The sequence below is a fragment of the Prunus avium genome, chromosome 5 (genome assembly GCF_965620075.1).
Source record: "Prunus avium chromosome 5, drPruAviu1.hap1.1, whole genome shotgun sequence".
NCBI classification, from domain to species: Eukaryota; Viridiplantae; Streptophyta; class Magnoliopsida; order Rosales; family Rosaceae; genus Prunus; species Prunus avium.
Window position 1 is genome coordinate 29,198,102 of NC_142288.1, and position 24,171 is coordinate 29,222,272.

Here is a 24,171-nt window from a genome sequence, read left to right on the forward strand (position 1 = left end):
TAGCTTACGTCAATATTCCGGGCAATCTTTTGTTTTACTCCATCCCTGTTTTTGTGTTAGAAAAGATGGAAGCCATTGTTCTCTCTTATGTCTGAGAGTTCCGTATTAAATTCTCATTATCATAAAGTGTAAGAATCAAGATTAGAAATTCAACTCTGAATGCAGTTTCGTTTGAAACTCTACCTGCACGAAATATAAAATAATAGTTTCCTTACCACAATCTTGGACTTGTTCACTAGCCAGAGAGGATCTCCTCAAGTCCAAGATCAAGAAACATGCAAATTTATTCATTTTGCAATAATGGAAAAGGGAAGAAAAAAAGAAAAGGGATACATTCTCGATAAAGAAAGAAGAATGTTGATCATGATGCAGATGCTGGTGTAATTGCCAAGACTTCTGGTTTAGCATTTGGCACGAGGATAAAGAAAGAAGAATGTTGATCATGATGCAGATGCTGGTGTAATTGCCAAGACTTCTGGTTTAGCATTTGGCACGAGGATAAAATCGTTGGTCGTCGATGACTTCGACTTTTGAGCTAGTTTTGCTTCTGAAACATCAACGACAACCCTTGTGGCAAACTCTTGGAAGCACTCATCCACGGTCATAAATGGTGTGTCCGGATACAGAGAACAAACTTCAATGTCACTAGGCTTCTCTATCTCATAATTTACTTGGCAGCCCTTGATGAAAATGTCGTGGGTGAAGGATGCCACAATGCTTTGTGGGATTTGCATTTCTGCAAGTTTAATTTAATTTAACTTGCTGTTTATATATGAATTATGAAAAACAAATGGTAATTTAAATTTGAACCTTTAGCAGCAGCAAGTAGGTCGTCCTCGCTAATAGTGATTCTCGGGAGTTTGCGTCCAATGCATTGCTCCCACAAGGAAGCAAGCTGGTTGATGTTGAAGAGGTTGCTTGGTGGTCGAAAATGAACAGATTTGTTGATTGTTCGGACGTCGTGGATTGTTTTCATCGTGAACTTTCCGATGTCGGAACCCGCCACGAAGTAAGCTGTGACATTCACTTAACCAATTAATTAAGTTCTGAATCTGAAAAATTAATTAAGTCCAAAGAACAAGGGAAACAACCAACCAACCATGGACGGGGGTGATATTAAAACCACTTAGAGCACTTTGAGCCTCCAAAAACAATCCTCACCAAGGAAAAGTTGCCATGGAATGACAAGAAGTGGGCTTAAGAAACTAGGCAGACCAGAAAAACACTTGTCTGGGCATGCTGATGTCAACGACTAATTTAAATATCAAAAAAATAATTTTAAAAAACCAAAATCCATGTTCTTCACTTCTCATACCAAAATTCATATAAATTTATCTCTTCATATCTCGTGTAAATAGTGGTTGTCCTTGGGTTACGATGGCAATAGGTGGGAATGCATCAAAAAATTGCTAGAGTAATCACTATTCACATAAATAATGTTTAACCTTAACCTTTGTCACGACACAATATGAGTGGGAAGTGCTTTTATTACTTCTTTCTTGCAACTCAAAAAAGTTTGACTAGTCTCTCTCAATTATGTTTCCATAAAGGGCGGGGGGCATCTTTTTGGTCCCAAAAATAGAGTAATTATTTTTTTGTTTGGTTAAAAGAGTATAAATTTTCCGTACATGAAAAAACATCATCTCCGTTGTTGGAAAAATGCAAGGAAACAAATTTTTATATTTTATATTTAAAAACCCTGTGGCTGAGATGATAACAGCAGGTGGGTTAATTATATAAGTGAAGTGAAGGGGCGAAAAAGAACCTTTAACAGTGCCATCACCATAGATGTGGAAGCGATCCAAGGGTGGGAGAACATCGGCGGGGTGAATGTTGTCATGATAAGGCCAACCAGCAATAGAGTTGCAACAAATATAAGTGTAGGGAATTCCAGCTGCCTCAATGGCCCTTCTCACTCTTCTCTTCTCATTGTACATACTCAGCCCTGGCTCCTCCGGATCAGCTCTGTCTATGTCATGCCCAAATTCAGATGGCAAAAACCTCTGTCACACAATATTATTATCAATTACTTCATCTTCATGCTTCACTGCATGCACATGAACAATAATAATAATTTAATTACCTTAACAGTGCCCGCAGACTTAATGGCTTCTAGCAAAATAAGCTGGTCTAAAATTCTTGCACCACCCACCACTGATATGACAACTTCAATCTTGTGCTCCTTGAGCACTTTCTCCAGGAAATCTTCATCATCAACGGAGCCCTTCATTTTATATGTGTATCACAAGCATCATCATCATCATCACCGTTAAAGCATGCATATATATATATATATATATATTTATATATATATATATATTTATATTTTTTAAGAGAGAGAGGTATATAAGAAAGGTACCGTTAGGATTATAGCTCCTCTGTCCTGAAAGGAGTCGATAGTGTGAGTGGTCTTGGAAAGGCCAGGTGAGGCGGGGCGCACAAGAAGATAGGTGGGGTGGCCTGAGTCAAGGCTAGCTTCTGCAATGAACCGGCCGATGAACCCGGTTGACCCAATGATGAGGGTATTACTATTAGCACCCTCCGAAACCATTGGAGTTGTTCCGCACTTGTTTGCCTTGTTTAATTCAACTTAACTATGTTTCTGCTTTATTTGTTCTGTACAGCAAAGAAAACGAAAAAAAGAGTTGTTTCTCAGCTAGCCAAGAGAGAGCGAGAGAGAGAGAGAGAGAGAGAGAGAGAGAGAAGGGAGACAGAGGCAGAGCTCTAAAACTTAAAACATAGGGTGCTGTGCTTGCTTTGCATTTGCATGCAGATATTTGTATATATATAATAATATAGCTACATACATATATAGGCAAAGAGGGGAGGTGGGGTTTGATGGGATGTGTGGGCTCTCTCAGTCTCTCATCTGGTTCTTTGCAATAAATGTTTGAGTATATGTACTAAAGATATTTACCATGACTCTCTGAGTGGTAGGTCTGTGGAGAGTGCGTGCATGGTTTGTTACATCACATTCTCGACTGGTAGATGATAGGCATGTGCTTCCATCTACAACCCTACGTACTCATTCTAAAAAGAGAGAACGCACTCTCTTCCAATTCTTTGTGATGTTATTTACTTTTCTGTGCTTGGTGACAAATGGTGACATGATTGATTGTCTACTATTCTGAATCCAAGTAATTAATATAGGAGAAAAACTTCTTTATTATCGTTGCATTGTCTCATTTATTTTATAGAAAAGTTTATATAGATCCAAATTTCTGTTGAGGAATTGAGTTTAATCCTCGAATTTGGTGACTTTAACTTAGATATATGTGTTATATATACTAGGAATTAAAATAGTATTGCTCTTTTATTGGTTCATATAAAAAACACACAAACTTCCTTGTAAGTTGGAGGAAGAGGAAATAGATAGTCAAGTTGTTGAAAAAAAAGAGGGAAACAACAAAAACAACAACATCCATTTTTCTTGCTTAATTAATAAGATCTCTAGATGTATTCTTCTCACTGAGAGCTTTCATTTTAAAAGAGGGAGGGAGGAGCTGCTTCAGGCATCATGCAAGTTAGGCTGATTTCAAATTATAGTCGCGTAATTAATATTCGAAATGGGAATGACGAAGAAGATGGGATGGGATGGGATGGGACACATATACATAGTACAAGGACCACCATGGTGGGACTAATTAATCATGAACCAAAACTAGTTACAATGAGAGACTAATAGCTGGATATGTCTGCAAGTAGAAGTAGTATGTCCATATATATATATATATATTTCATAATCACGTGCGTACGATCGATCCAAGAAGCATTACATAATTCATAATTCATAATTCAATTGGGATCACCAAAAATCTGGTGTGATATATAATTCATTGAATAATTATCCCCCAAGACATATATGTCTATAAAAACAAACAGATGAAATATGGTCACTCCAAAGTAATTACAGCTGAAACCATGATTAATTAAGGTGGTAAGTAAAACTCAAACCTTGATGATTAATTTAGTGTTTTAAATATCCATATATTTAGCTAATTAAAATAAATAAGAACCGTCAAAAGACCAATTGAGCATGTCTCAAGAAATTAGTTATTAATAATAATAAAAAGAGCTTATGTTTCTTCTTAGTTGGCCGACGGTTTTTTTTATTTATAATGTTTTTCTTTCTATTCTTATTTTTAATAAAGAATTGTTATTAGCAAGTTGAGAAAAGTCATCAAACACTTTATTGGTATTTGGAGGTACAGAAGGAAACCCCTCTCAGCTTTCACATCTCTCCATAAGGAAATTAATAACGTGACAGATTAAGTATCCATTTGTATTCACATTCTTCAAATAGTTGGATAAATCTGTTTCGACCGAAAAGTAAATAAAATAAAATAAATGTGACAAAAGAGAAAATGACAAATATGCTTTGAATATTAGAATTTTATTTTGACCCAGGTTTAATTTACTGAAAGCTACGTGTTTGGAACACGTAGACACGTAAAACTGGTTGGTTAGTAAGTGGCTCCCACAATAGACACGTTAGCATTTAACGATTGACCACACAATCAACTTAACGGAAGGATGAAATTAGATGATGTTGCAAACGTAAGAATGTAAATTGATAAAATTGATACTCTTGGATTCATATTGAGAACCATCCCAAACTAGCACGGTGTCTTTTGTCGTTAGTTCTTTTTCTTTTTTGGTTTAGAGGCCTTTAAGGGAGTTATTTGCACGGCTATGAAATACTATGCTAGCCCATTACAAATACTTGGTTCAGCCTCAGACCAATCATAAGTCTCTGAATCTGGGCCTATCCACCTAAAGCCCATTAGATTGATACGTGGCTCTCGAGTTAGGTTACTCAGCCCTTACGTAGAATTAGAAATAAATAGCATAACTCATCCATCTCCTACTACGGCAGAGAAGAAGAAAAAAAAAAGAAAAAGATTTTAACAAAACATCTAAAGCAGAGAAGAAAGGATGAAAATGAAAAATAAAAGCAATTATAGCAGGCATATGTATGAGGTAACCGCACCACCGCAGGGACCAAAAAGGAAAACGGTACAGTAAATACAATTATTTACCAGATAGATACATACAGATGATGAGGCATTGCTGATGAGGGTTTTGATACAAAAGCGTCAAATACTTTCCGCATTGCGGTCTGAATCGATAGCGACCCTGAAAATCTTATAATTATAATCCCTGAAATTTTGTTACAAATAATCAAAAGTTCGAACTTGTTCAATTTGGATACTCCGCCTCAGCAACACCAAAAAAGAAAAGAAAGAAAACCATTTGGATGCTCTGCGAAGGCACCCTCCAATTCCTGCAATTTACATAGAGGCCATTACGCTCAGGCCACCAACCCGTCCACAATCTCTACTGCTTTGTTCAAGTTCTTCGATTTCTGACCGAGTTCCATTTGTTTTGGGCGAATTCGGTGTCTTTCTTTCCCTGATCCAGATTGGTTCGGCAAAAATTTGGTTCAGGGTTTCTTGATTCAGGTAAAGTTCCAGCAACCCATTTACATAGATCTTTTTCTGAATTAATTTCTGATTGTTGTGTAGAATTTCACTGGGCGTTTTCTTGGCGCTCTGTTTGGTTACTGGGAAATGGAAGAAAATAATAGATGGTTGGTTTTGTTATGTGATAATTTCACCTGAAGTAAGCAATAAGATAACTTAGATTCAACCGGGCCTAGGAATCCCAATTGATGAAAAAATGAAAATGCAACTTCTTTTTGTTTTTCGTTGTATGCTCAACTATTCTGAAGGAAAACTGTAATCACCCAACTCAAATTTCCTTATCTGGTTTAGATTCTTATCTGGAAATTAATGAACTCTTCTGGGATATAACTTTTAGGCTCTGGTTTACTCTTTGCAAGGTTTGAGCGAAGAAAATCACAAAACTTCAACTGTGAAGGTTTGGCCTTTTAGGCTACGAATGAAAACATCAGTGATTTTGTAGTGGAAATGGTTGCTAAAGATGATGGGGAGTCGCCTTTTAATCAATAAAATCCCGCTTTGATTTTACTGGAAATGAGTCGTTCTCCTTCATTTTCAGTGAAGTCAGAACTTAGTCCAAAGCTTGATCCAGAATCTTTGCAGCAATGGGTTGTGGCCTTTTGTATTATCAGGTTCGATCTTGAACAAGGTCAGCTCATTGAAGAGTGCTACCCACCTGGTTGTCTTACACAAGATGAGGAGCTTGAAGTTGCCTTTAGTTCATTCCCAGATTCCGTTTCCCAGCATCAGAACCGCTCAAGCATCCATGATTGTATATTCTTTTTCCGGTTTCGAAGGCGGGGAAGTTCTCAAATTGAAGCATCCTCGACTGAGATGACTGAAATTGATAAGAAGTTAACTCCCAAGTCCCCAGATGTAAAAGTCCTTAGAAGGTCAAAAAGTAACAACGATTCTCATGATTCAAGATACATGTATGGATATGTTTTTAATAGACAGAGACATGATGAGAGGTTAAAACGAGGTGGGGAGCAGAAGTCTGTGGTGATTTTGTCGCACAGTCCTTACTCTAGTGTATTTAGACCTTTGTTACAAATCATGGGTCCTCTATATTTTGACATTGGAAGGAAAGCTCTTGAGCATATCGCTGCTTATGTTTCAATGTGGCCTTCTCCTGTACCTGGTAAGCTTATGGAACTCCCTATTGGGAATGCTGCACTGAAAGTGAACTTGCCACCCGCACATAGCTTGCCCTCAGAAAATGGAATGTTGTTTGAAGAGTCTGCATCCTCTATGGCTCCTTTTCTTCCTAATAACCAGTCAGTCCCACAGGGTCTTTTTCATGACTCAGATCTATTTGGCATCTTCAGGGGTCTGTTATTACAGCTTTGGGTTTTGTGGGAGTTGTTACTTATTGGTGAGCCCATGCTTATCATAGCTCCAACTCCTCCACAATGCAGTGAGGCTGTGGCTGGTCTTGTGAGTTTAGTTGCACCTCTACTTTGCAGTGTGGATTTTAGACCTTATTTCACCATCCATGACCCTGAATTTGCCCACCTCAACTCCCTTCAAGAAGGAGACACCTTTCCACCTATGATTTTGGGTGTAACTAACCTGTTTTTCCTTAAATCCCTTCGTAATATGCCCCACGTTATTTCAGTTGGAAGCCCTGCTCCTAATACAAACCGGCTTCCCCTTGCAACTAGGTCCTCTACTGGAAGAATTTCTGGTAGACCAGAAGGATTTGGTTTTCAACAGCTTTCCTTGAAAAAGTTCTCTCCTTCAAATTTATTGAATGCTGTGAAGTTGAGGAGAGATGGTCCTCTTTGTCTCATGACGGAACATAAGGAAGCCATTTGGAGCACTTACTCTGCAACAACTAAGCCTGACACTTCTATCTTAAATAGGCTAATAGATGCTGGGATGTCACCTAGGGTTGAGGAATCAATGTCAGTTGTTAACAATGAGATATTGCGCCGGCATTTCCTGGAGCTCACCACCAACTTTTTGGCACCTTTTGGCCCATATTTTAGGACTAGAACACCGTCAGAAGGATCTTCTCCTTTTGTAGACCCTCCCCGTCTTATTCCTTTTAGTGCCGATGAATTTCTGGGAAGTTTATCAGCAAGAGGACCTGGGAAGTTTGTATCAAAGCGAATGAGATCTAATTGGCTGGACTTATACCGGTAATAAATGTTAAATTCCATAATTGTCATGTACTAGAACTCCTAACCAACCATTGCCAGTCTTGTGTCTTTTCTGGGTTATCTTTACCTATGGTAACCATCAGTTTGTGTTTCCTGTTTGTTTAGGCGATTTCTAGAAGGGCCAAACTTTACACCATGGTTTCAAAGAAGGCGTGCCGTTGCTGAACAGGAACAACATAGACTGTGGTGGCAGGCGAGAATGAAGACTGACATACAACAGTTAATATCTAAAATGTCTGAACTAGAAATTGTTGATTCCTTCAATGCTATTGAGAGACATATTCTTGAAGAAATACAGGTAATGTCCGCACAAAGTATGGTATCTTCTATCAATGCACCTTCCGCCCAAAACAAAAAAGTATTCAGGATAAAGCATGCTATATCTGCTAATATCTTAGTGATGGTCCATCTGGAACCACTTTTAGGATAAATGTCAGATTTATTTTAACTTACTAAGATGACTGATATCTTTACAAGAGAGGTCAAAAGGTGGAATGGTTCAAGTGTTCCCGGATGTTTGGTCGACAAGGCTACTAGATGTTATTTATTTTGTCACACGGTATCTCTTGTAGGAATCTGGTCATGGGAGAATTTTGGTGTGGGATTGGTTTACACTTTCAATGATGTTTTGACTGGATAGTGGTATATCTCCTGCAGATGTAACTGCGTAAGACTGGTGTAAACTCGAAGCAAGAATGATCAGGACATCACTGACTAACCCTATCCTTAATGCGTCTGTTTTGTGCCCTGATATTTGGACCATTTATCCCTGTGAATCTATTTCCCTTGCCATTTAGTGACCACAGAAGTAGCAACAAAGTTATATTTTTAGTGGCAGTGACATCAAATTTAATGGATGCAACACAAGTAGCAATAGCATTATATCAGAGAAAATTCTATCTAACAATGCTTCTCCCAGGAAAATCTGGTGCAAGAGTCCTGTTGTACATGTAAGCTTTTAATAGCAGTGAGAAATGAAGAGTACCCAAAACAGAATAACATCAAGATACTTTACATCCTGTACCCAAAGCAGAAGGCGTAGTAGAATAGAACTTAATTTCAACTGAAATGCTAATTTTTCAGGTTTTTTTTTTTGGGTCTATGGATGTTAAGTAGATGAAGAAAGTTGTATTATATTGATTTTTCCAATATTATTCAATTCTCAGCTGGACCAATCTGGAAGGGCTTCTACAGACTCTGGTGCAACTTGCCAAAAACTAAAGGGAGATCTGCAGGCAGTTTTCGATGTACTTCCCAAGGACATGCAGCAACTTCTACTTTTCAATCCACAAAGGGCAGCTCTTCTAAAAGGAGCTCCCGAACATACAAAACTTCCTGGGCGCCCGCTTATACAAATTGGGGTTGTGTCAACAACTTCACCAAGGTAGTGTGCAAAAATGACTGGGAATCAGTTGCCTCTGATATCAACAATCTTCTTGTGCTGTTAAAGGATGGCACTTGTGATTATTTTGTAGCTTCCTTTTGTTTCTGGTCTGAGATTACTCCTCCGACTTCGAGATCCATTTTTCTACCAGGTAATTGATCTATGCTTGGTGCTTATTTGCTTGCTGGTTATGTCTAAAGCTTTCCATTTCCTTTCTTTGTAACTTGCTTTCTTCCTTTATAAAAACAGATGTGCGAGAATCAAAGTATTGTCAAATGAATGAGTCATCCGTTTCCAAGTACACTCGAGATGATTTATCAACGTTTCAACCTTTATACAGTTTGGGTCGTTTATAAATCACGGGAACTCAGTACTTGACTTTCTATTGGAAGTTGAAGATTCAAATTACTTTTATTCCAAACAATGTGTAAGCTACTACTGTGTAGAAATGACTCTGGGCACAGCCGCCCACTTGTAGTTCACATAAAATTCAATATCGACTTCAGCCCCCCTCCCTTTCAGAAAGTGAAAGACTGAGTTGTTTTGTTTTGGTGTGTAATTTTTTTCATTTTGTTAAACCTTTACGAATATGAGGGTTTTTTTAAAATTCTTTTCTTGTGGTGCAAATGACCAATATGTAAGAGGAAAACCTGAGCCCTTTTCTTCCACGGCAGGCATGTAATGCCAATATGGAGGAGAAGCACCGGCACTATCTTTGAAGATGGACCAAAGATGGCATTTCAGCTTTGTGGAAAATGACCCCTTGGATTGGAGAATAATGGTGGGGGCCTTGAAGGTGGCTGGGCAGCTGCTTAGGGCTTGAAGAAAGTATCTAGCTCTTTTACCACAGTAAATTAGAATTCTGACTGAGCATGGCCAGTAAGTTTTGGTTAAAGATTCTTTGTGAAAGGGAAAGGGAAAGAGGAAAGGAAAAGTCGTAGTAAATTGGAGGACCACAATTCAATCGTAACCCGTTTATTATACATGTCAATTTACTGAGCAAGAATTGACTGTTGAAGGTGACATTTGTTCATAATTGTCTACCCTTAAAATCTAAAAGATTTCTTAGATTCCATTGTTTGTTTGTTTAGTCGTCACAAATCACATGCTGGGTCCTCATCATCTGCTCCTCCACTACATAAATATTTGTTGACTCCCAACAACATGTCATCACCCCTTGGAAATTGCATGCCTAAAGTTAAGTTTTAATCGAATATATAATTTATCTTATTAACCATCCATCATTAGCGGATTAGTGGATTAGTGGGCTTTTGTCAGAGCCACAAACCCTTCATCAATGAAGAATGGTTAAGATGACTGATATGATGGTTATGACAAGATTCAATTCTCATCCATATTGAAAGCTATATTTGGCCTAAACCACAGAATCGTATCATTCTAAATTTCACAAAAATTATATTCTAACTATTTCTTTTGTTTTCTTCTGAAGTTACACAAAACGTTACCCTAATAAGCCAGTGTGAGAGTTTTTTTGGTGGAATTAGTTAAAATAGCTCTTTTTCGCGGTTGTTATTCTAAAATAGCCCCTCTCTTGCTTTAAAGAAGCACAACAAGGACAACAAAAAGACACTGTATGAGGCTGATACAAGAACTATTCTATAATTCAATCTATCTTTCAAAACGTACAAATTCTTTTAGCAGAGATTAAAAAGAAAAAGAACCATACATATTTGATGAATCATGATCAAATGTATTGTGATGCTGATACAGTTATATATAGAAACAGTCTGAGAGTGGAAAACACAAGAACATGCTGCGTTGAATCATGCAAGTAAATTTGCCAATAATGCTGTTCTAGATTTATTTGATATTGCTTTCCATGCTTGGAATTATCTGTGGGCGCATTTTTGCGAGAACTTGAAATGGAGAATTGGCCACGTCTTGGAGATATAGACAGAGAATCTTTCTCTGCGTACCAACTTTTACCAAATTCACCAGAGAAAATAAAAAGTGCAGCCTATTTCTTTTCAAAAAAAAGTCACACTACTTTTTTAACTTCATTCTGCTGCCGCAACAAAAACCTCTTGTGTTATTTACCCAAAAAAAACCTCTTGTGCAAGTGCAATAGTAAATCGTTGATGGGTTGCACTCACGGGTCCCAGTGAAGAAAGAATTGAACAAAAAGGAAAGTTGTGCTCCAAAGCAATTTTCATATCTATGAGTTTCAAATGAATTGCTTTTCTTCTCAGTTTCAGTTCAAGCTACTATTATAAATTAATTAAATAGGGAACTTTGAAGTTTAAAAGGGGGAGTTGTACCTGAAAGTCAAAAGGCAAACGCAGGATTTGTATTGTTATCTTATATGAGACTTCTGTAAAAAGGTACTATAATTTTGGAACAGTAACGAGTTTAGAAATTTGGAATTGCCATAAATATTCAACATGGTTCATGAGAAGTGAGGTTGCATGTGTGCTGTTGCTAGTTTGAAAATTTCCATGGGCCTCCAAAAGTGCCCAAATTTCACTCCCTCCATGATTGCCAATGTCTCTCCTCGCCAGCAGCTAGTGATACAGAGACAGAGAGAGGAGAGAGGAGAGCGAGAGATTTTTTGCTCGAGTTTCCTAGATGACAAAGAACCCATCCCTTCAATTCTAAAGTGGTCCTCTTTCTCAATTGATAATTTGACAACCTCTCTCCTTATCCTACACACACACACACCTTCTCTCTCCTGTCCCCCTCCCCTCCTAATCCTACGCACCCCCCCTCCTCTTTCTCACTCTCTTCCTCTTTTCCGATACAAACAAACCCACTAAACAGAAAGTGAATCCAACTTGTTAGCATTTTCACCACTTTCTTCAAACTCTCTAGGCTAAGTGTCTTTTTATTTTATTTTAAAGAAGAACCGTATTTGCAGATTAATCAAACGTGCACTCCAGCAGCAAGACCAATAACAACCATGTCAAGTGCCAGTGTTTGGAACAAAGAGGAAGACAAAGCTTTTGAGAACGCAATTGCCATGCATTGGATCGATGAAGAATCAGAAGAGCAGTGGGAGAAGATTGCTGAATTGGTTCCAAGCAAGAGCATGGAAGAGTTGAAGCAACACTACCAAATGCTAGTGGATGATGTAAGTGCAATTGAGGCTGGACATACACCTCTGCCTAACTATGCAGCAGCAGAGGAAGCTACCTCATCCAGTAAGGACACTGCTGCTCGTGCTTCTTCTGGAGCTTCTGCTTCGGATAAGAGATTGAATTGTGGTCATGGAGGTGGGTTTTCAGCCTTGGCTCATGACACGTCCGGCCATGGAGGCAAAGGAGGATCAAGGTCAGACCAAGAGAGAAAGAAGGGAATTCCATGGACTGAAGAAGAACACAGGTACTTTTATATATTGCTTGTTCATCATATCATATCTAAAGACTTAATCTTTATTACTTTTTTCCCAGGCAATCCGAAGCTTTTTTTTAATTAGTATTAAATTAAAAGCTTTGGGTGAGATGGGAGCTTTTGCCTTGCCTATAAATTGGAATTAGGTCAAGTCAGATTCATAAACAAAAACCCATGTGGCAATGAAAGTTTTTTTCGTATTTGATTTTATGTGGAGACACTTGACGGTGGCTGATTTGTGGGTTTTTATTTTCAGGTTATTTCTACTTGGTCTTGAGAAATTTGGCAAGGGAGATTGGAGAAGCATTTCAAGGAACTTTGTGATTTCCAGAACTCCAACCCAAGTGGCCAGCCACGCACAAAAATATTTCATCCGCTTGAACTCCATGAACAGAGACAGGAGGAGATCAAGCATCCATGACATTACCAGTGTGAACAATGGAGATGTGTCATCTCATCAGCCACCAATTACAGGGCAACAGACCAATACATATGCGCCAAGTGCCGCCGCGGCCGGTGCCACCACCATAGGAGTAGGACCACAGTCGGTGAAGCACAGGGCTCACCAGCCACACATGGCAGGTTTAGGAATGTATGGAGCACCAATGGGGCACCCAGTTTCAGCTCCTCCAGGGCATCATATGGGATCCGCTATGGGCACTCCAGTCATGCTTCCTCCAGGGCACCATCCCCATTCACATCCTCCATATGTTGTGCCAGTGGCTTACCCAATGGCACATCCAACAATGCACCAATAACAACAACACTTTTCTTTCCTTTATTGTTAGAGTTTCAGGTCTCAAGTGGATTTGAAAAGGGAATAATAATACATAGCAGAAAGCAGACAGCATGGCAGAGCAGAAATCACGAGACATGAATCCACCACATTTATTTCTGTAGCAGTATTGATTGATCATGTTTTATTTCATAAAACATTCCAAATTTGAAGTTGCATTTCTCGTTGTATATATGAGAGCAGAGATGATGTTCATAAATGCCATCCACGTTTTTGTAGGAAGATGTGAAAACCATAAATGGCTGCCCCCTTTTGTTTCGTATGCAATCGAATTCTGCTTACATGCATCGACTGCATTTGTGTTTAGGGTTGGAAGTGTGGAAAACATATAGGTGTTAAACGCATTTGTAACCGCAAGCTGCTGGATATGCAATCTAAACATTGTTTTCCGTTTAGATCTGTTCAAGAAAAAACGTCAAAGGGCAAGAGAGAGAGAGAGAGCTGTTCTGAAATTAAATTTATAAATTCTCATAATATATGATTAAAACATCATGGATAAAGAAAAATGACATCATCCCGAAGCTAGCTGTGTAAAAAAATGGACCAAAACTACACCGTCCCAATCCCGAAGCTAGCTGTGTACAATCACAGACACCTTCGTTTCAGATGGAAATGCCCATTTAAAAGACGATACAATAGAGTTTTCCTTCCCCCTTTCCACCATATTGGTGCCAAAGCCCGCCGTCTCTTTTTTATTTGTTTTTCTGCAGGCAAAGATATAAAGGATTGAACTTAGGAATGTGAAAAAATATGATCCCTCGGCTAAACTAGCTCCATACAAAGGAAGGAGAGAGAGATCCTCACTTTTGTTTTGATTAGTGGACATGCTACATTGTGACTGAAATTTTGTTAGGCTGGATCCCAAAGCAGGCCAGTATTTATTTTGAATTTGAAGGACCTCCAGAACAGTTTGCAGGCCGGATCTGGAAGGTAAAGTGTTGTCCAATTCGCATCCTGGACTTTCACCCAGCAATACCTATCTCATGGAAAGGCAAGTCAGAAACACATCGAATACCCAAATAGAATGTATTTCCTCGCGTGATGTTCTATTAAATGATTACCTTAATTACTGCAGTAGCGGAAGAGGATATTGAACGAAGATTGTAACTGCAAAAAGTAATATTATTTAATTAAATTCGCTTCAGATGGAAACATAACCTCAGAGAAAAACAAAAGTTAAAGAATGAGCCACAAACCCGCCCTCGAGAATAACAAGCAACTTTCCTCCAGACAAGTCAGTCAGCATGTGTGTCATCTTTGCATAGCCTGCAGGAGTAACCTACAGGAACAAAATCACTAAAATGTAAGACACACTAAAGAGATATCTAAGTCCAGTCTCCAGCAATGTTCTGTCTACCAGAAAAGACGAGGATAAAAATATTGCAAACAAATAAAAGAAATCCTTACATCACAGCATCCTAGTGGATCACCTCTTGCTGCATCAAATCCTGCTGAAATAATGGTGAAATCTGGAGCAAATTCAGAAGCTGCGAAAAATCATTCAGTTCTGAATGCATTAAGTGGATATCAGAGAATCAAATCCAAAATATGGCAATTGTAGATATCAAACATGATAGAAAACATTATGTATTCATGTGCGTGTGAGTGTTGTGGGATTTGTTTATAATCGAGAGACAAAGCTAAACCCTCATAATTTATTTGTCCCAAAATGAAAACAGGATGATTAAATAGTAAAGATTAAAGTTATCATTATGATAAAAGTCCCTTGTTAGGAAATAACAACCTATAGGAAGCACAACATGCTGAAATGCAAAAATATAATCATTGTCTCCAACTCCACCACGACTCCATGGAACATTCACACAGTATCCTTCAGCCCCCATGGTACCAACCTGAAGCAGTCATCACTTAAGTCCATTAGTTGTAGTCCAAAACATAAGAGAATAATATACGAAACTGTCAAGTGTAGCTGAAAATGAAAACAAAAACAAATTGTAATCAATTTAGTACCTCATCAGCAGCTCCAGTACCAGGATAGAACTTCCCCCCTTCATGTCTATGTAAGGATATGTACAAGACCTACAGAACAGGTTCAACTTATCAGCCCTAAAAACTAAATAAATCAACAGTACAAACAGAATGGACACATTACAATAACATAATTTTTTTTAATACACACTTTGTACAAAGGTGGGGGAGGGTTAGTTCAGTTCATCATAAAAGCTTCGACTCAACTTGCTTTATGAAATTGTTGCAATGACTAGAACAATTTTCATAAATTTTCATGATATTTATCTCTTTTCAAATTGCCCAATATCAAGGCTCTCAGAGTTATAATGCACAGCATTGGAATTAGCTTACTCTTCATTCCAAATACATAACTGCCCTAACTCCTCCAGACAACCACATAACTGGAAATGAGTAGGGCGTTAAAAAGTTAATGCACATAGGAAGACAAAGTTTTAACTACTATGTTGCTCACCGATTTGTTCTGGTCAAATATTTCTTGTGTGCCATTCCCATGATGAACATCCTGCAGTTTTTATTGGATACTTTTTCAGGTTTGAATATTTATCCAGATACGAGCAGCTAAAGAAACATTGTAATGAGATGATTACATAAGAGTATTGACCTTACCCAATCAACAATTAGCACTTTCTTAGCCCCGGAAGCTTGAGCTGCTAATGCAGCAACTGCTGCATTATTGTGGAGGCAAAACCCCATAGCCTGTCTCACACCAGCATGATGACCGGGAGGCCGGACCTGAGTCATTCAGTAATGGTGCTTAACATTAAGAAGAATGAGATTTTCAAAGAGTTATTGTTACATCCATAACTCTGAAACACACTAAATAAGAGTATTTATTTTTCATACCAGGGCAAAACCATTTTTGGCACGTCCAGAAACAATTTCTTTAGCGAGATCAGCACACAAACCTGCCGCAAGCCTAGCAGCATGTGCTGAATGTTCATTGGCATATGTGTCAGGAGTGAAATAACTGCCAATCATACATAATTTATCAATAAAAAGACAACATCCATCAACCATACCATTACATACCAAAATAAATGAATCTGATGTTGTTAACTGAAGAACAGGGTAGGGTGGATAAATACATCAGGTCTTCGATAAATGCATTAGAAATGTTTTGTGCACAGGTCTGAACAAAATATATCCAATTTTGGGATACCCTCACTTCAATGTTTGCTCATATCATATTCATAATGCTTCTTTTATGAGGCATATGCTTGGATAAATACAATTTAGTCTATTTTATTAGCTACATTTCTCCCATGTGTTTCGTTTCTTACAGTAATATCAATTCCATAAACTCAGGCAGAAGGAGAGCAGATGTGGGCTTAAGTCAAAACGTTCTTGCAAGTTTTTTTTTCCTGTTTCTGGAACAACTTGTCACTGATGCTTTGATTTTGAGTGTTTCAAATTTTTTCTCTTATTGGGAAAGCAACTCATGTAATCGTATTATAATATACAAATATGTAAAATTAGTCCAAGGATTGCCACTTAAATCCTGACAACTTTGCTGCCTGCTATTAGCATGAGAGAGAGAGAGAGAGAAAGAGAGCAATGCCGCAAAAGAACATACCTAGAAAACATATGGCTTGTATGGTCAACTGCTTCAATATGCTCCAAAGAATGAACCTTTAATTTCAAAATGTAAAGCCAAGAATTACAAATCATAGGCCAAGGAAGACATTATAAATTGTAACTGTAATTTGTTTCCCTTTAAAGGACAAACTAGCAACACGAAGTCTGTTCTTCATCGTCATGACAGCACAGAGAAAGGTTTGTCATGAAGTGAACTACAAACCCCCAAACCTTCCAAAATCAGGACTCAACCAACAGCAATTTCCTTAGTTGTGTGCCTTCATAAAATACTAGGTCAGACGTGTGCCCTTGCCCTCCAAGTCCAAGATGATGGGTGATACTTACCATCTGAAGTTCTTCACGAGTAATCTCTCTAGCAGAAATTGGATAGCATCTTCCTGGAAATATACCTGCATAGGTTGAAATTTTCCATTTGCTTATCAATCTAAAATAAAATAACACCAAGAACCACTACTAGACAAATTACCACACAGCAAGCCACAGTTACAATCCTTTAATAGTACCAATTGGCATGCACAAAGAACTTCAACGAAGGTTAATACCAGCTGTAGCAAGGCTAGCAGCAATCGCTCGAATACGATCTGGTCTTTCTGGGTGTGGATGTGACTTCATTTGAACCTGCTCTAGCATAACAACCACCAGAAAAGAAAAAATATTATAAGTATTACAGAAACAGAAATGAGCAGTTTCCAACTTACAACATTAATGTCACAAAATATAGTGAATATAATATGCAACAATAACTACTAAAAAAACACTTAAAGCATATTAAAACTACTGCTGCTTGGGTATGCAGATAGGATTGACATGAAACTTCTAGTAAAACTGCTTTGTGGATCTTGGCTTAAGTGATGTGTCATGGAAAAAGAACATTTGCATCTAAATACAAAACACTGAATTACAAATAAAAAGAACAATAAATGAGAAAACTAACAGAATATGAGGAAGACATGTATTACAACAAGACCGTACTTCTGAATGTAGCAACATTCTCTCATCAAAACCTACAGCAGTGGAACTATTTGATGCTGAATCTTGAGAGCCTGCACTTACCAGGGAAAAAAAAACTATAAACTCCACTGTGATACAAGTTTGGCAGTCTACCAAAACTCAATATTGGTTTCTTTCCCTAGTGTTGGACTCAATCTCAGTAAGGTCTGAATCATGTACCCACCTTTGTGTCTTTCCCTAGTGTCGGCCCCAATCTCAGTAAGGCCTGAATCTTGTAACAAGGATGATGCAAAAAAACCATGCCTCAAGATACCAGATTCTCTATGTTCCCCGCATATCTGCACGGAAATAATAGCACCAAATTATCCTTCCACAACCAGGTCCCCTTACAAAATACAAACTGATGATATGAAAGGAAGAATTGTATGTCAGAATCTTGAGGAGGGAGAGGGGGAACATACATCACAATGGACAACATCATCAAGGTTGACCATTGTACAGTTAGTGCAGAACCACTTCACAATTTCTACATGTTGTGGGAAGGGCTCCCAATCACTATCATCATCGTCGTCATTGAGGTCTTGGTTGTACATATCTTCTAATGTCATTTCCTTTTGCTGTGTTGCCTTTTTCTGCAGAACAATAAAGTTCCATATGTAAAGGCAATCATTTTAGGGTAGATAAAGCATGAAGTTTGTTCCAAGAAACAGTATTTTTGAATGTGAGTAAATGCGCCACTTACACTTAAAACATCAGTTGATGCATCTCTGCTGGATACTCCTATATCTTCTTTCCCACAATTTTCATCACGGCAAGGTCTACCATTCATTCCATCAAACCCCAAGTTTCCACATCTCCCATTAGAGCCTTGACATTGAACTTGATTGTTCGGTTTGTGAAGACTTATCTCGGCCTCCCCATTTGTTAAACGACTCATTTGAAGTGTTTCTGATGCTAAGCTGTGTTCAGAGCTTACATGGGGGTTTTCAGCAAGAATCATTCCTTCAAAAATCTCAACCGTCAAAAAGTTGTTTTGAAATATATGGTCAACATGTTACCCAAAAAAAAATAGTCTAAAGAGAAGAAACTAATGAAGCCTGAAAACAAATTACCAGCTTCACTAGCTTCGTTAGTAGTGTGAAGCCTTAAATAAAATATATACATAAAAAATGAGAGAAAAAGAGACCAATATCTTTTCTTTTTTTTTCATTTAACTTAATTCATTTTAATATCTTACATAATTTTACTGTTCGAATGTTAATTTTTCAAAAATTTCTCTAAGTTTGTTTTAGTGAACTAATGAGCTTAAGGTGCAGTTAGTAGCCCAGATAGTCTATGTTTTGAACTTTCTATACCAAACAGTAATTTTTGTGTGTGGGTGTGGGTAAACCGAAACTAGAGACAGAATGAGCAAACCCTAGATTGTACGGAACGATATATACATGACATATATACAGGTTTTTGAAATTACTCATGGAAGAAGGAAGAAGGAAGAAGGTGAAGGAGAGGGATTGATAATCTTACCTGGGATAGGACACACGTGCCGGAATCTGCTGTAGATGCAAAACCACTGCAAATTTCAAAGGGAAAGCAGAAGCTCAGAAGGCTGCGACCTATGAACTATCATATTGACTGTTTTATTTTTTTGCAATGATACCCATAAAGCTTTTTATTTTTTATTATTATTTATCTAGCGTTCTTTTGTATTTTTCATTCTGCCCCATATATTTTTAATACTTTACATGTACGCACCTATAAGAATAACTATGAGTTACAATTAATTACCATGTTACTTTCATCTCGCTCTCTCTCATATTCTCAAGTAAGGTGAAACAAAAAAAACAAAAAACAAGAGAAGAGGAAGTACAACAATCCCCTGTACAAACAAGAAAAGCAGAGGGAAAATATAAGAGGAGCAACCAAGGGACTGGATGGAAGGTTATAATGATCTGAAGGAAAACTGCATATAATAAATTATTGGGGTTTTATTGTCCATGAACTTATATTCGAGTTTCAATTTTGTCTTCCAATTTTTTTTTTAGTCGATTCCAACTCTCTCAGATACGGAAATTGTAACCCTAAATCAAATGGTTACGCATTAGTTTGTAAATGGGTGTACAAGATACACTTCAGATATTGCACATCTGATAGCCTTTTATCATTCTTCTGCAGAAAGAACAATAGTATAGTAAAGCGTGAAATCAAATGTAGCAGTTAAAAAAATATATATATATATATATATATTTTTATCAACAAGAATAATTTCATTAGTAACTGGCAATTTGTAGACAAAGCTGTGGTTTTAGCCAAGATGTGAACAGGCCCACACAGGGATCAAAATGTGAACCTCACTGATTGGCCATCTTTTTTGGCTCCTTTTTGGACCAAAACAAGGTCACATACACGAGATATATATATATCCAGACAATACATGCAAGGCAAGGCTCATGTTCATCATGTGTTTCAGGAAACCATATTACTCAACAACAGTCCCACACCGACCATGGCTCAGGGCCAAGAGAAAAGAGAAAAAAAGAAAAAGAAAGAAGAAGAAAGACCAAGACTTCACCAAAATTGTATATTTAGGAGAGACAAAATGAAAGTCAATACAGACATTTCATTACTATACATAGTCCATATTAACATTTAAAAATGAAAAAGGAAAGAGTTTGGAGGTGATCGTAGCTCCAAACACCATGCATTGCATACTAATCATGCCAGCAAAGAAGCATAACAATACATCTTCTGAATATGTAGAGCCTTCCTCTTCCTTCTTTGAGAAACCCGCACGACCCCTTGCATGAAAACCTTCTCTTGGAGGCTTCAACAGTATCATCACTACTCTTCATCTTCATCTCTATTTTCCACAACGCTAGCTAGTGGAATCCTATGGCTCTTTCTTCACTCTTCTGTATGAATCATTGTTAGATATATATATATACACACGTGTTAGGTTCACCTTGTAGTTGTAGAGATGATTAAACTTCATGAGAAAAAGAGAAGGAAGAGGGTGTTTCTTATAGGGAGAAGATAATGTGTGGTCCCAAAAGAAACCAAACATGAAGCATCATCAAGACGAAGCTACATGGTGATAACAGGACCAAATAAACTTCGTTTTAAATAAGTACCATAACGTCAATTATTAGTTCTTAATTGACAACTTGAGCCCTTAATTTGACACCGAAAACTAAAACTTGGGATAATGAACCAAACCCTACATGGCCAATTGACAAAAGGATTCAGCTTCTTTGTTCTTTTCGGCTTTCTAATCATCAGAGGACCGGTGGAATTTTTTTAAGGCGTGCTGTGGTGTGGTCATGATAATTGACAATAGAGAACACTTGAATCAACAATTACTATCCAAATACAAAAGAGGTAGCTAGCTGTATGGTACGGCCGGGGGCCATGGTGCACGTGAAATTCACCAGAGAGACATGGTCACTGTCCGTGACATGGAAGACAAACTAGTTTTATTCAAAGGCTTTGAGCCACATTCTATTTATTAGGTTGAACTATCACCTCCACGACTCTAGTTTCGTCTCCTTTTAAACATGGGAGCTTCCCAGTACTTTCCAAATCTAATCAAGCTGTGTGCACGAATATGTCATCTACAGTTATACATTAAATCAAATGGACACACAGTGAAAGAAGACAGAACATTATTGTAGTCACTATGCCTTGTCTGTGCTAGCTTAACAATCAGAAACGGGAAGAACTAATAGATAAGGTGAAAAGAAAAGAGAGAATCCCATTTGGAGTTTTGACAGCTAAATGGCGCATAAGCACACAAGGTTTAAGCAAATTCCTGAAGCTGGACCACTACCTAAAGTTGAAAGTGACAGAACAAGGACAAGTTTTACCTGGATAAGTACGGAAGGGCCGGAGCTGGACCCTACCCAGAGGTCAGAACCGACCCAAATGAGAAGGGGAGCTCTAACTTTTAAGTATATATGAATTGGAAGAGAGATGAGAACAAATCTGATTGAAAATCTGTCCCTGACTGACCTCCCCAAGAAGAGAAAATTTTGACGTACAAACCCAAAATAAATTGCAGCAAGTCAAAAATTTTGACCATCTTTCTTCCACTTGACAAGAATCAAAGCCAAATGTATTCAAACAACAAATGCTGCATGCAGCATGCATTACTGCAAAAGCCTGATGCTAGAAACTATTTATGAAGGAAAGATTTCAGCAGTACAAGTTAGGCCTAGCAATTAATTGGAGGACAGAGTGACACCTTTTCTTTGGGTAGAAACAGAGGGACACCTTCAACTTACGGTACAGTCCACGATCGTGCCCCTGGTATGACACATATTGTTCAGAAACTGTGCAGCAGATATAAATACATTGATGTGTGGGGTTACAAAACTACAAATGCCAAGTTCACAGCCACTAAAATGATTGAAGATAATGTTTGGTATCATATATAACGTTTAGCAACAGTTATATGCTTATACATTTATTATATTGTACATATACAGAACAGAGATCATAACATCACATGTGATCTTAATCTTCATCCTTACTAATCAGACAAGATATAACATGCCGGTTTCCAATTCGAAGAAAAGAAACAAGAAAAACACCACTGGTTATTTTGCAAACTTCAACTTCCAAGATCACACAACAAAAGGTTTCAAGAAAGCCGTATCCATGCTTATATAGAGGAGCTTTACTAGCTCTGCATGCCTTTATTGTATTGTATCATTCCTTTTTAAATTTGCTATGGGTACATGCGTGCCATTCATTAAAGTGTTCTCTAGAAATCAATACATCTCCTTAACTAATTTTCCACTTCTGTTGAATTTTTTAAAAGACCTTTCAAGAGAAATAAGTATTCAAGTGCATGGAACACACAAGCTATGGTGCCATCACTCCCACTTCACCAGCTGGACTGCTACCATTTTACAGTGCATAAATACAACAAAAACCCTATTGTTGTTGCTACTACCACTGGTGTGTACATATCACTTTTACATGTCTTCCATTGACATGATCCATGTAGAAGAAAAAAAATCACTTAGTTCTGACCTTTTTACTCAAAAATGAATAAATCCATTTCAAAATCTAAAAAGATATCGTCAATTATCTCAATCATTTATATCACAATAAAAACTTACCTCTGATATCCTCAATTGCAATAGTTGAAAGCAATGAAGATTTCATATTATGAATATCCTTCAGCAGTTTATCGTTCTCCTCACTCCCACTCTGTATCTCAACTTGTAAAGCTGCATACCAACAATTTGTAGTAAATAAGTCACTTCAACAAAGAAAACTACAAGAGTAATATATGCATTTGATACAACATATTGACTGGAGACTTGCTCACACTTCACACACTAGGGTGATTTAACACTCTTAAACCATTAAATATTAAATTAAATGTGCAAAAGTAAGGAAGAAGTTTGCACCAGAGTTGCTACTAATAAGATCTTCAAGAATTCCTTCAACAAATGCCAGCATTGAATTCTTTAAAGCATTGTTCTTCTCTTCCAAGATATGAATTTCATTTTCAAGGAACTCTTTTTCTGACAGAAGAATGCGTAGTTCATTATCATTCGCCTTGTCAATGTCCTTCTGGAATTCTAAGCTCATTGCAATAAACCTTTCCCTGTATAAAAAAAACAGCTCATTCAGTTACCTATCAATACCTAATGCAGATATCAGTTACGTTCTTAAGTTCAAATTCTTACTTTGGCAAGAATTTTCACGTACAAAGAAAAGAAAAAGTTACAATTTTTGTGAAATCCATAAACATTCATATCAGAATTGAGACTAAAAACGTTCATAATCTATTAAAAAAGGAAAATACCGCTGGTCGTGGATTCTATTAAGAGTCTCATCGCGCTTCATTCTCAGACGACACAATTCCTTCTCCATAATCTCTACCGAGTTCCTTAAATCTTCTGTTAATAAATACATTAATAAAAAAGTCGAATTAAGTGACTGATAAACTATTAATGCTCCAATTAATGTGTATAATAAGAAAAAATGGGAAGGATTAGAGGTAATTAGAGAATTTACTGGTGACAGCGTGCAATCCAGTGAGCTCAAAGTGCGAGACGTAGAGCGTCTTGGTGAGGTCCGATTCTTTGGCGGCCAAAGCGTTTTCGATTTCAGAGCACTTGACGATCTCCGATTCGATCTCTCGTGTGATCTGAATATTCGCCTCGATTTCTTCGTTCACCTAATTTCACAAGCAGTTTATGAGCGATCGGACATAATTTGGTTGAAAATTGAAACTTTGACGGAGATGGAAGCTTCGACTGAGATAGGAGATGGAGGATGAGGATGAGGTGCAGTTTACCTGGTCAAGCATCTCCTTCAAGGTTGAGATGTGGCAGAGGATCGCCCCCGAATCCTCCATTTTCGTATCTCCCTCGACTCTGCGAGTGTGTATTTGTGCTTGCCTAACGGTAAAAAAAAACGGTCCTCTTTCCAAGTCTCCCGCGTTTTTATATATACAGTCCTTTA

The 24,171-nt window shown here is 37.7% G+C and overlaps 5 protein-coding genes and 1 pseudogene across 6 annotated transcripts; 2 read left to right on the forward strand and 4 right to left on the reverse strand.

Annotated features, from left to right (window-relative positions):
- Positions 1-148: 148 nt before the first annotated feature.
- LOC110754077 (leucoanthocyanidin reductase) lies at positions 149-2,783 on the reverse strand. Its single transcript, XM_021955078.2, has 5 exons — positions 2,360-2,783; positions 2,084-2,224; positions 1,766-2,003; positions 811-1,014; positions 149-736 (listed from the first exon to the last, which is right to left on the reverse strand). The coding sequence occupies exons 1-5, from the start codon at positions 2,549-2,551 to the stop codon at positions 441-443; spliced, it is 1,071 nt and encodes a 356-aa protein (XP_021810770.1). The 5' UTR covers positions 2,552-2,783; the 3' UTR covers positions 149-440.
- Positions 2,784-5,037: 2,254 nt separating this feature from the next.
- LOC110754089 (polarity axis stabilization protein) lies at positions 5,038-9,542 on the forward strand. 2 transcript variants are annotated; one of them, XM_021955101.2, is made up of 5 exons: positions 5,038-5,462; positions 5,821-7,606; positions 7,733-7,925; positions 8,794-9,162; positions 9,261-9,542. In XM_021955101.2, exons 2-4 carry the CDS (start codon positions 5,997-5,999, stop codon positions 9,013-9,015), a joined length of 2,025 nt encoding a protein of 674 aa, XP_021810793.2. In that variant the 5' UTR covers positions 5,038-5,462; positions 5,821-5,996; the 3' UTR covers positions 9,016-9,162; positions 9,261-9,542. The 2 variants fall into 2 exon arrangements, with proteins under 2 accessions (XP_021810793.2, XP_021810792.2); XM_021955100.2 differs by having other exon boundaries at positions 5,843-7,606.
- Positions 9,543-11,426: 1,884 nt separating this feature from the next.
- Positions 11,427-13,550, forward strand: LOC110754087 (Duplicated homeodomain-like superfamily protein). Its single transcript, XM_021955097.2, has 2 exons — positions 11,427-12,350; positions 12,616-13,550. Exons 1-2 carry the CDS (start codon positions 11,929-11,931, stop codon positions 13,115-13,117), a joined length of 924 nt encoding a protein of 307 aa, XP_021810789.1. The 5' UTR covers positions 11,427-11,928; the 3' UTR covers positions 13,118-13,550.
- Positions 13,551-13,597: 47 nt separating this feature from the next.
- HDA15 (histone deacetylase 15) lies at positions 13,598-19,360 on the reverse strand. Its single transcript, XM_021955096.2, has 18 exons — positions 19,219-19,360; positions 18,437-18,696; positions 18,156-18,326; positions 17,918-18,032; positions 17,716-17,786; positions 17,286-17,361; positions 17,068-17,132; positions 16,721-16,776; positions 15,991-16,114; positions 15,754-15,879; positions 15,599-15,649; positions 15,127-15,195; positions 14,900-15,008; positions 14,563-14,642; positions 14,352-14,434; positions 14,217-14,262; positions 13,960-14,131; positions 13,598-13,859 (listed from the first exon to the last, which is right to left on the reverse strand). The coding sequence occupies exons 2-18, from the start codon at positions 18,692-18,694 to the stop codon at positions 13,741-13,743; spliced, it is 1,791 nt and encodes a 596-aa protein (XP_021810788.1). The 5' UTR covers positions 18,695-18,696; positions 19,219-19,360; the 3' UTR covers positions 13,598-13,740.
- Positions 19,361-19,951: 591 nt separating this feature from the next.
- LOC148294642 (small polypeptide DEVIL 4 pseudogene) lies at positions 19,952-20,549 on the reverse strand (annotated as a pseudogene).
- Positions 20,529-24,135, reverse strand: LOC110754149 (uncharacterized). Its single transcript, XM_021955186.2, has 7 exons — positions 24,005-24,135; positions 23,722-23,884; positions 23,510-23,603; positions 23,109-23,308; positions 22,815-22,925; positions 21,932-21,993; positions 20,529-20,603 (listed from the first exon to the last, which is right to left on the reverse strand). The coding sequence occupies exons 1-6, from the start codon at positions 24,062-24,064 to the stop codon at positions 21,968-21,970; spliced, it is 654 nt and encodes a 217-aa protein (XP_021810878.1). The 5' UTR covers positions 24,065-24,135; the 3' UTR covers positions 20,529-20,603; positions 21,932-21,967.
- Positions 24,136-24,171: the final 36 nt, after the last annotated feature.